This window comes from Hypanus sabinus, chromosome 25 (assembly GCF_030144855.1).
Source record: "Hypanus sabinus isolate sHypSab1 chromosome 25, sHypSab1.hap1, whole genome shotgun sequence".
NCBI lineage: Eukaryota > Metazoa > Chordata > Chondrichthyes > Myliobatiformes > Dasyatidae > Hypanus > Hypanus sabinus.
The window spans coordinates 14,575,220-14,587,822 of record NC_082730.1 but is presented as its reverse complement, the minus strand read 5'-3'; the positions used below and the strand labels follow the sequence as shown (position 1 = coordinate 14,587,822).

The 12,603-nt window shown below is 39.9% G+C and overlaps 1 protein-coding gene across 1 annotated transcript in view; it reads left to right on the top strand.

The window, feature by feature from the left end:
• LOC132380891 (polymeric immunoglobulin receptor-like) overlaps positions 1 to 12,603 on the top strand; it is a 141,135-nt gene that overhangs the window by 46,110 nt on the left and 82,422 nt on the right. The window contains 1 exon segment of the mRNA XM_059949808.1: positions 11,629 to 11,910. Within this exon segment, the coding sequence (XP_059805791.1) occupies positions 11,629 to 11,910 (282 nt within the window).

The window sequence follows — 12,603 nt, the reverse complement described above, 5'->3', positions numbered from 1 at the left end:
ACAAAGCAGAATTTGGGGAAGTACCAATGAATGCTTCACATAAACAACCTGCTCCATTTTCTCCCAATCACTTCAGACCATAAGACATAGGGGAAAAATTCAACCATTCAGCCCATTGAGCTTGTTCCTCCTTCTATAATGGCCAATTGATTATCATATTGCTGGAATCTGATCTCACTCTGCAGGGATCACTGCGACAAATAACATTATGGCATTGAAATCAGTGTCATGGGGTTAAGCTTGCTGAAATGCCCATCTTGTGGATGCGTCTGAAGAACAGCAGTCTCCTACTCCTTTTGCTCAGCCTCAGAATAGATTGGAAGATCTTTATCCAGGCCCTGCTCATCCCTCACTATCTCTGTATTAATATCAGTGCCAAAAGTTTTCCCCTCTACTGGGTAGTCACCGAACACAGTCACAATTTCATTCTCTCCTGGAAGCCACCGAACGTGTGATGGATATCTCTCAAGTAGCTGCCTTTAAAACTCAGTGGTCACTTTATTAGGTACCTCCCGTACCTCAGCAAGTGGCTACTGAGTGTATATTCATAGTCTTCTGCTGCCGTGGCCCATTCAGTTCAAGGTTTGACTTGTTGTTCTGCACACCACTGTCAGAATGCATGAGTATTTGAATTCCTGTCGTATTTCTGTCAGCTTGAACCAGCCTGGTCATTCTTCTCTGACCTACCTCATTAGCAAGGCACCTTTGCTCTCAGAATTTCTACTCAGTAGATATTGTTTTTTGTTTTTTGCACCATTCTCTGTAAACTCAAGGGACTGTTGTGCATGAAAATCTCAGGAGATCAACAGCTTCTGAGATACTTAAACCTCTCCATATGGAACCAATTATCATTCCACAGTCAAAGTTACTAAAATCGTATTTGCTCTTCATTCTAATATTAGGCATGGTCAACAACTGAGTCTCTTGACCATGTCTACATGCGTTTATGAACTGTTTGTCACAGAAGAACTGTTTTTCATTGCATGAAAATCCTGTTGGAATTTTTTCAGGAAAGTATGATGGCCTTGCACCCAAGTAAGACCACAAGATATAGGAACTGAATTAGGCCATTTGGCTCATCGCGATGATTAAGGGGGTAAATTAGAACTTTATCTATTTGGGCGGAACTGCAGTGGGACTATTGTTTTCAGTTCCACAACCAGTACTATAACCAATGTTCTTCTGCATGCTTTGGGCCTGAGACTGCAAGATAAATTAATCTCTCTGAATAGTCTGTAATAACTTAGAGATAAAAGTTGATATTCATTTTTATTTTGGAAGTAGATACTTGGAATGGATAATGGATAACCAACAGGGATAACTTCACTCAACTTCACTTGCCCCAACATTGAATGTTCCCACAGCCAATGGACTCACTTTCAAGGACTCTTCATCTTATGTTCTTGATATTTATTGCTTATTTACTTATTCCTTTATTTTTGTGTTTGCATAGTTGTCTTCTGCACTCTGGTTGAACACTCTAGCTGGATGGTCTTTCATTGATTCTGTGGTGGTTATTATTCCATAGATTTATTATGTCCACAAGAAAGTAAATCTGAATTTTATATGGTGACATACATACACTTTGAAAATAAATCTACTTTGAATGATAAGGATCCGGGTTCACATCCTGCTGTTGTGTAACAGATTCATACGGTCCCAGAGACGTACAGCACAGACAAAGGCCATGTGGCTTTCCATTGCCCATCCATGTAGAGTACTGTGCAAATATATTAAGCCCCTTGTTTCAGATGGTATGGCCACCACAGAGAACTGATCTCAACATCACTGAGGCTGTCTGGGATTACCTGGTGAGACAGAAGCAAGTGAGACAGTCAAAGTCTGCAGAAGAACTGTGGCAAGTTCTCCAATATTCTTGGAACAACCTACCAGCTGATTTTCTTATAGAACTGCATGACAAAAACCCTAGAGGCAGTGATGAAGTTTTAAAGATTTTCCTGCTCTTTGTTATTCAGAAACTTTTCATTTAATTGTTTTTGAAAACATCTTCACTATACAAAATTATTTTACGTGTGCAAAAGACTTTTGCACAGCACTGTATATAAACCCTATCTTTCAGCACATGGCCCATCGCTTTTATTGAGAGATGATTTAAGACCGCATTCAGACACTTTCCAAACTCTGACTGTGACTCTGTTGCCACCACTCTCTGGGTAAGAACAATCCCTTCAAATCCCTTCCAAATCTATGTCATCTAGATTTATTCACCTCTGAGAATGGGAAAGTTTGCTGTCCTCTATCCAACCTGTACATCTCATAATTTATATCCCTCAGATATATCCACTCTTAACAACCAATGCACAATGAAAAGCACGATGAGTCTCTTCTTCTAATGTTTATCTTTTGGAAATTAGAATCATTTGCTGCACTCAAAGGTTGTCATACAATGTTCTCCATCACTACTCCGTCACTAACCTCCTCCCATGCTGTGAGATGACTTACATTTGTGCATTTGCCAAACCCTAGGATGCTGCTTTCTCTTGCTGTGATATTACCGGACATAGCATTGACTCAAAGATTGCAGGTAAAGCAATAAACAATAAGGTAACAACTTGCTGTGTTAGCCAAATTTTCAATGCCAGTAACTATGGAAAAATGTGTAAGTTGCAGATAACACTCAAACAGGTAATTATTCAGTGAATAGGGTTTTGAAGAATTACCTAGGATCTTGATCAGCTGGTTATTTGGGCTGAGGAACTGCAAACTGAGTCCAATTCAGAAATGTACATATATGCCACTGTATACAACCCTGAGATTTGTTTTCATGCGGGCATACTCAGTAAATCCAATAACCATAATAAAATTAAGGAATGGCTGCAATGAAAGTTGACACCATTGTCTTGAGGCAATTTCTTTTTATTCCTACATTGTTCCTACCTTCTTATCATCATAAGTGCATTATAATCTGGTCATTTTCATTGCCCTGATTGATTTACCCCATTGTTTCTCCAATTTAGAAAGTCTCTTGTTGGTAAGTCAGATCTTCTGCTGTGCGTGGGGCCTTTTGAAACTGCTGAACTCAATTTTGCTTTTCCCTCTGTTGTCCAGGGAATAAAGAGATACTTTTGATCACGCATGATTATTTTTCTCGGTTTGATATTGGGTCATCTATCCTTCATTATTTTTCATATTTACTTACATGGACTCTATTTCTGTCTTCCTCACAGAATCAGAATCAGCTTTTATATCACTGGCACATGTCATGAAATGTGTTATTTTGTGGCAGCAGTACACTGCAATACATAAAAAACTATAAATGAATATAAAAAAAATAAATATATATTCATAAGTAGTGCAAAACTAAAGCAAAATACTGTGAGGTAGTGTTCATGGGATGGTTCATTTTGTCTTCAGAAATCTGATGGCGGAGGGGAAGAATCTGTTCCTAAATTATTGAGAGTGTGTCTTCATGTTCCTCGCCTGCTCCCTGATGGTGGCAATGAGAAGAAGTTATGCCCTGGATGACATTTTTCTTACAGCTATGTCCACTTCATCCAATGCCATTTCAGTATCATAAAAGCACCTCTGCAATTCTAATTTCTCAATTTTTCCTAATTCCATTTTCACAGTGTAGTTTTCAATTCAAAGACCAAGACCCAGTGATTATGTGTCTGTAACTAGTAATCACAGGTTGTTCCCCTTCCCCCATCCAGTCATTCAGTCAACACCAGTTTACTCTTCTAGTTGAACTCCTCTGGCTCTGCTTACTTACCTCACTCCTCTCCACTAAGGTTACAGAAGAAACAGGAGGTAAATGTCTCGAACACAAAGCCATCTTGTTTCATTTCATCAGTTCTGTATCTCTTCCCCTTTGGTCAGTTTCATGATATGGAAGCTTGGTCGTTGGCTGCTCTTCACTCTCTGATGAACTACACTATTTCAGTCTTGTGGTTCACAAGGGAAACTGAGGTAGGCCTCTGGACATCAGTGGAATTTGCTTTCAAATATACTCATCACTTAAGGAAAGACATTTAAACACATTGACCTTTTCTTATCCAATGATCAATCCAAAGATATTTGCAGATGATATCGACAAGATGTTGACACACTGTGTGTGCAGAATGCTTGATGTGAATATATTGGAGTCCAAGCTCCAGGCACAACTCTAAAGCAAAGTTCACAGTGTCAACGAGTCTGAAGATTTGACTGTTGCCTTTTGCAGAGCGGCAATGTATCAGCTCCTCTCAGACGGGTCCATAAGTTAACCTGAAGGCTTCTGTTTACTGGATTTTTGAATTTTGCACAAGATAAAATATTCATACTTCTTCCCACTTTATGGAAGAGTAATCCTCTCGTCATTAAACTGTTAACTTCATGAAGGTGAAAAAATTATGTTACCGTACTTCAAGACAATGACTTATTTTTAGCATTCCATTTCCAACATGTCACTCCCACTGATCTCAATTTTTAACCCTATCACAGCTGTGAATTGCTTAAAACCATTTTACTCTATTAAACTCTCTTCTATGGATTTAAACGCCTGAGACTGTTGCTGTTGGATATTCCAATAATTAATAAGTAATCAGTTAAGATACTTGTTTATAAACTGCTGATGTTAATGAGTCATTTATCCTTTTGGCTTGGATGAGAATAAAACTTTATACATGTCAAACAGATCACATTTGGGCTCCTGGATTTTCTTGAGGGAGTCAAGACCATAAGACCATAAACACAGGAGCAGGATTAAGTCATTCACCTGTTTCAGTCATTCCAGAAAATGAATTTGAATGGCTTTTCAAAGTTTCCAAGCTGAAACCTGCAGAACTTATCCAGGGGAAAAAGTAATCCTGTGGGAATGACATTTGCACCAGTGAAATACAGCAAAAACAAGCCACATTAACAACTACTACTTGATTGGAAATCCATTCAATAATTTGCATGCCATATTCCCTGCAACAAAGCCAACTGAAAACAAATTTAAAAAGGTACTGGATGATGTCACAACTGTCTCCATGCAGAACAACATGAACCACTGCCCAACAGAGGACTAATAGATGTTGGTGCTAATCTCTGTACTACTGGTTGGAAATCATATTGAAACAAGGAAGGACCATGCTGTTTAGTAGAAGTGTGAAAATGATTAAAACACTGGTCTGACTACAACAGCTTTTATAGGCAACATATCAGTGAAAGATTCTGGCATGTTAGTCAGGCAGTTATTTGTGAAATGTGGCTTGGTTTTAAGTGGGGACAGAGTTCAAGAAGTTTCAAGAAAGTTGCGAGCATTCAGCTTTTGTGAATATAAAGAATCTACTCTGCATGTATTATGTTGATTGCATGAACTTCAAGTGAGAGACTAAAAGCTGTTTGTAAGAGTAGATGCAAAGACCAAAGTCCAGATGGAATAATGAAAGAAAGGAGTCAAAGGAGAATCAAAAGCATAGGTTTCATCAGATGATGATGTGGATGAGGAAACCAAGAGAGAGAGAGCAGATTGTAATGGGAGAAACAGAAGGATTCAAAAGTGAATACTCCTGTGAACTCACTGCATCTTCCCAACATCAAGATGCTCAAACTAGTAAAAGAAAAGTGAAGGAGAAGATAAATGTCCTGCACTGTCAGAACCACATCCTGCAGTCTCAGAGTCAGTTCCTATAACCACCACCACCAAGGAATCTGAGATTTTTTCACAGCCACAAGTTTTAATGATCAGGCAGAATGATCCTACTGGTCAGGAAAGATATTGTCCCACAAGAGTAAGAAATCCTCCACAGCAATTAAATCGTTAGGCCTGAATGGGTCAAATTAAATTTTTTTTATGCTGTGGATACCTGCAAATAGCTGCATGATGTATTATACTTTGTAAATAGTTGAGGTGCATACTATATTGAGTTGCTATTTACAACTAAGCAGGGAGGAATGTTGTGTATTTCATATTTTACAATATTTGAATAATATTGTACATATTGTTTGTTTAAATAATTAAATACAGATTACAAGCATATATCATGACACCAACGCAATACATGCGCACCTCACTTAAAGTAAAAACACAAACTAAGATTCACATTTCTCGGCTCCCTTGTTTTCCTTTGAATTATTTTACTGTTTTGGAGCTATAAGCCATAACAAGAACCTTTCATCAACCTCAGTTTCACTTCAGAGATCTGGCTTAGAGGTGGAAGGGTGTTGCTTTAAAGAGCAGATCCAGTCAGTTGAGTGCTGTGTAGGATAAAAGACAATTCAGTTCATTCCCAGGTTGTGACAATCTGATTTAAAGACACATCTACAAATGAATGAGCCTCAGTAATATTATTGAATTCAAAACTCCAATGTACAGTACTATGCTAAAGTCGTAGGTTTATTTATATGGTTTCAGAAGCTATGACTTCCACAGCACCCTGAGCTCAACATCATTGAGGCTCTTTGAGATTATCTGGAGATTCAGAGGCAAGCACAACTGCCAAAGTCTGAAGAAGAACTGTAGCGATCCATCAGATAATTTTCTTACAAAACGGCACAACAGTGCACCTAAGAGGATTGATGCAGTTTTAAAGGCAAAGGATGGTCTCACCAAATATTGACCTGATTTATTGTTTTTACTGTTTACTTCTCATTTCATTATTTTTGAAAGCATCTTCACTTTACAGAATATTTTGATATGTGCCTGCGAATTCTGCACAGTAATGTTTGCATGTGACACGAAGATTGTCGGTATTGTGGATGGTCTAGAGCCTTGTCATCAGTCACAACAGGGTAAAGACAGGATGCAATGCTGGATGGAGAAGTGATTGATGGAGCTTAACAGAAAAATGTGAAGTGATACACTTTGGGTGAGTGAACTTGAATTACAAGGTTAATGGCAGGAGTCTGAGCAATGTGGAGGAACAGAGGGATATTGGGGTGTAAGTCCACAGATAACTCAAAATTGCTGTGCAAGTTGTAAGGGTGTTAAAGAAGGTGTAGGATGTGCTGGGCTTCACTAGTTGAGGGATTGAGATCAAGAGCCACAAGGTAATGTTGCAAATCAATAATCCTCCAGTTCGATCACACTTGGAGTATTGTGGAATATAAGGCATAGATTGAGTGGACAGCTAGTACCTCTTTCCCATGGTGACAATGACCAATGCCAGAGAACGTCCATTTAAGGTGAGTGGACAAAAGCTGAGAGGATGTTTTTTTTTTATATACTGAGAGTGGTGGGTCCCTGAAAACACTGCAGGCAAGATGGTAGAGGCTGACTCAATAAGGACATTTAGAGGCTCTTAGTTATGCACGTACATGTTTGTATGAATATAGGGGGTGATGTGCTGTGTAGGAGGGAAGGGTTAGATTGATCATGAAGTATAAATTGGCACAATATTCTGTGCTGAAAGGCCTGTACTGTGCTGTACTGTTCTGTGTTCTTTGTTCCTACAAATAACAGAACTGGTTTTCTTTCGCTCCACTTTTCAGAATTACTCTTTCATCTCAGTTTTATTTGCAGTTGATGCTCTCCATTACAGTATCATGGAAGTATAGATATTTGTTGTGTTTTCTGACACAAGGGTAAAATTGACTTATAGGCATCTGTAAAAACAGACACATTCATTACTCAGGGACGGTCTGTGTGGAGGTTGGTTAAGACTGATCTGATCAGCTGATAGGTAAAGCCCAGCCCACCAGTGAGCACATCTGTAAAGTAGTCCTGCCACAAGAGAGCAGAATCCATCATCAAGGACCCACATCTTCCAGACATGCTGTCTTCTTGCTGTTGCCGAGCAGAGAACTGGAGCCTCAGGTCCCAAACTAACAGGTTCAACAACAGTGCAGCCATCAGGCTTCTGAACCAGTCACCTCAACACTGAAATGATCACTGAACACTTACTGAAACTGTATGGTCTGAAAGTAAATAAAGCACCTGGACCAGACAGCATACGCCAGGGTTCTGAAAGAGGTGTCTGAAGAAATTATGGAGACATGAGTAGTGCTTTTTCAAGAATAAGTTGCTTCGGGATTGGTTCTGAAGGAATGGGAAATTGCAAATGTCACTCCACTCTTCGAAAATAGAGAGAGGCAGAAGAAAGGAAATTATAGGCCATTTGGAATGACCTCAATGGTTGGAACAATGTTGAAGTTGATTGTTAAAGATGTGGTTTCAGGGTACTTGGAGGCACATTATTAAATAGTCCATAGTCAGCATGGTTTCCTTAAGGGAAAATCTTGCCTGAAAAATTTGTTGGAATTCTTTGAAGAAATAATGAGCAGGTTAGGCAAAGGAGAATCAGATGATGTTATGTACATGGATTTTCAGAAGGACTTTGACAAGGTACCACACATGAGGCTGATTAACAAGCTATGAGTCCATGGTATTACAGGGAAGATTCTAGCATGGATAAAGCAGTGGCAGACTGACAGGAGGCAAAGAGTGGGAATAAAGGGAATCTTCAAATCACAAACAAGAGATAATGTGCAGATGAGTAGCTGAGTACTCCTCAGATTATTTTTCTCCAGTCCTGCCAAAGAGTTTTGGCCTGAAATGTCATCTCTGCTTTTATCCATAGATGCTGCCTGGCCTGCTGAGTTCCTCCAGTATTTAGTGTATGTTGATAAAGGGAGTCTATGCTGGTTGGCTACCAGTGGTTAATGGTGTTACACAGGGGTCTGTGTGGGATTAATTATTTTTACCTTATATGTCAATGATTTGGAGAATGGATTTGAAGTCTTTGTTGCAAAGGTTGCAGATGATATGAAGATAGTTGGAGGTAGTTTTGAGAAAGTAGAGAGGCTACAGAAGGGATTAAACACATTAGAAGAATGGGTGAAGAAATGGCAGATGGAATATAGTTTTGGGAAGTGTATGGTCATACACTTTGGTAGAAGAAATGAAAGATTTGACCATTTTCTAAATGGAGAGTAAATACAAAAATCTGAGACACAAAGGTACTTGGGAGTCCTTGTGTGAGATTCCCTAAAGGTTAATTTGTAGCTTGAGTCTCTGGTGAGAAAGGCAAATGCAATGTTAATTTTCATTTCAAGAAGAATAGAATATAAGCACAAGGATGTAATGTTGAAACTTTATAAAGCATTGGTGAGGCCTCACTTGGAGTATTGTGAGCTGGTTTAGAACCCTTATCAAAGAAAGGATGTGCTGAAATTGGAAAGGGATCAAAGGAGGTTCACATAAAAGTTTACAGGATTAATTGCCTTCTCATATGAAGAGTGTCTGTTGGTTCTGGGTCCGTATTCATTAGAATTCAGAAGAATAAGGGATGACCAAATTGAAAACTATCAAATGGTGAAAAGCCTTGACAGAGTAGAGTTAGAGATGTTTCCTATGGTGTGAGAGTCAAAGACCAGCAGACTCAACCTAAAAATGGGGGTGGGTTGTTGTTTCAGAACATAGTCAAGGATGAATTTCTTTAGCCAGAGGGTGGTGAATCTGTGGAATTTTTTTTGCCACAGACAGCTGTGGAGGCCAAGTCTTTATGTATATTTAAAACAAAGGTTGAGAGATTCTTGATTGGTCAGGGCATGAAGAAATACTAGGAGAAGGTAGGAGATTGGAGCTAACATAAAATTTAGATCAACCATGATGAAATGGCGGAGCAGTCTCGATGGGCCAAATGGCTTAAATCTGTTCCTATATCTATGGTTTTACGGATTTTACCCTTGAGAATGTGCAACTCCATTCAACTGGTTTCCCCTCACATCTAACTGACGCAAAGTGAAATCCCGTCAGAGCTCCTGAAATTGATGGAATAGAATTCAGAAGAGGTGAGCTTTAAAAGTTACTTCAGATAGTGGAACCAGTCTTCAGAGAGAAGAGGGAATGAAGCCAAGTACGTCTGCTGAGTGTGCATGAAAAGCCCCTTCTACATCAAAACTATTTCCCACTTTACTCATTCCTCAGCAGCAAATTCCCAAAAACAGGCTTGATAGAATGATCACAACACACACAAAAACCTGGAGGAACTCAGCAGGCCAGGCAGCATCTTTGGAAAACAGTAAACAGTCGTCCTTTCTGGCCAAGACCATTTATCAGGTGTCTTTCACGTGTCTCATGTTTGTTTGAATTATCAGCAAGGCAGGTCTAGAACAATGTACGGACCTTGGGATACAAGTCCATAACTCTGAGTTTTGGAACAGCGGCAGATGGTAAGGTAGGTGATAACGAGAACTTCTGGCATTGGACGAGCATTGAACATTCAAAAATTCATTTAGCAGAAGAGATTCATCAGGTTGGTGTCTTTATTAGAGGACCATAAGACCAAAAGGCTTAGGTGTAAAATTAGGCTCTCTCAACCCCATTCACCTACCTTCTCCCATAACCTTTGACACCTTTAATAACCAAGAACTTATCAACCTCCATTTCAAATATATCCAATGACATGGCCTCAACTGACATCTGTGGAAGTGGATTCACAGATACATCACCCTATGTCTGAAGAAATTCTTCCTCGTCTCTGTTCTAAAGGAATGGCCTTGTTCTCTGAGGCTGTGTCATCTAGTTGTAGAATCCCCTACCTTAGGAAATATCCTCTCCACATCCACTCTATCTAGGCCTTTCAATATTCAACAGATTTCAATGAGACCTTTCCCCCCACTCCCCCCATTCTTCTAATCTCCAGCCCAGAGCCATCGAATGCTCCTGTGGTCTGGACTAGGGGTGATGTAACTTTCCATTCACACTCACAAAACTCAACATGGACTTGTTCCCTTTCCACTATTAACTTCTGACCATGAATACTTTCCCCAGTGACTCATCATGGCTAACATTTTAATCAAGCAAAAAATAAAAAAAAGATCTGAAGGAATCCGGTGGGATCTGTGGAGGCAGAGTGGTCGACATTGCAGATTAATCCTCTGCTCCAGCCGTTTACTGTTGCTTCAGATGAGAACATTCGCTATTGCTTGGGTCAAATATTTCAACTCCGCTCACTCTTTTGTTCAGTCTTTGGGAACTGTTTAAATGTTTCTCTCTTGCTAATATAACTAAACGTGTTTTGATTGTCACATACCACATTCCAGTCGGGTCACTGCGGTTTTCTGATCTAACCTCCTGCTGCCTTCTTCCTCATTTTTATTTTAGTCATTGGTTTCTGAGAACAGATTGGTCCTGGCTGGTTCTCTGTGAATAAAATGCTGTGGACTTTGATTCTTCTGCTTGGTTTCCTATCCAGTGAGTGACAACCTGCACTGGACTTCACATAATCAGTGTTGGTTTGGGGGCATAACCCCAGTTCCAGAACAGAGTTTGAATACTTGTAGACACTAAAATTGTGGGAAACTGGAGTTCTGAGTACACTCTAGATGAACTCAGTGGGTCAAGCAACATCTGTCAGGGGCAGGGGAAATGTCAACAACTTGGGTCAAGACTTTGCATCAAGTCTGAGCAGAGAGGGAGATAGTATAATTAGGAGAGAGGGAGAGGTGTGAGATGGGAGATAACCCTGGGTTTCTGCTCAGGACTCTGGCGTGGGAATTGAACCCACAATGTACTGACACAGGGGAGAGAGCACTGACACAGTAACAGCACTGACTGCACTTCAGACCAAAACCATTGACTGTGGTGTTATGGTCAACATGCTGAATGTGATCTGGACATGTTTTTGATCTCATGTTCAAAAATATCTTTTTTGCATTAAGTTGTTCCTTTCCCTTCAAATTTGAAAATGCCTTCCGCAGTCTCAGGTACATTGAGGGCAGAGAAACATGTAACAGGAGTTGTGATAAGTGCAATCGCAATCAATTGTCACTATGAAGCAAAGTACCGCTCGCACACAAAGTATTGGTGCCATGGATGGACTCGTCACCATTCAGTTTTAGTGGAAACGAATGAGCAACGCGGACGGAGTGGACGAGTGTCAATCACAGATAACCCAGAACGGGGAATATTTACTGTTACTATGCATGATCTTAGCTCTGGAGATACAGGATGGTACAGCTGTGGAATTACATCAACAGATCAATCATGATCCAATATTTAATGTATATCTACAAGTATTTAATGGTAGGTTTCTTAGTGATTTATTTCTCAATGAACTAAATGTCTCATCCATGTTTCCTCTGTGAAGGATCAGTTGTCCTGAGGAGTGACACTGTGCCGATCTTGGGTTTAAATTTGCTGAATGGAGAAATGCCCATCTCATGGATGTGTCTGAAGAACAGCAATCTCCTCCTCGTCCAATTCAGCCTCAGGACAGAGTATCAGATTTTTATTCAGACCCTGTCCATCCCTCACTCTCTCTGCATTAACATCAGTGCCAAATGCTTCCCTCTCTATGGCAGGTCTCCGAACCCACTCACAATTTCATTTTCCTCTCAAAGCCACTGAACATGTGATGGATATCTCACAAGTTTCTGCCTTTAACCATTCAGTAATCACTTTATTAGGTACAGTTCTTCCTATGCCTAATAAAGTGGCCACTGTATGTTCGTGGGTTTTTCTACTGCTGTGACCCACTCACTTCAAGCTTTAACACATTGTCTTTTCAAATGTTCTTCAGCACTGTCATAATGTGTGGTTATTTGAATTCTTGCCATCTTCCTGTCAGCTTCAATCAGTCCGGCCACTCTCCTCTGACTTCTCTCATTAACAAGCCATTTTTACTCGCAAAGTTCCCATTCACTGGATACTTTCTTGTTTTCGTCAGCACTCTC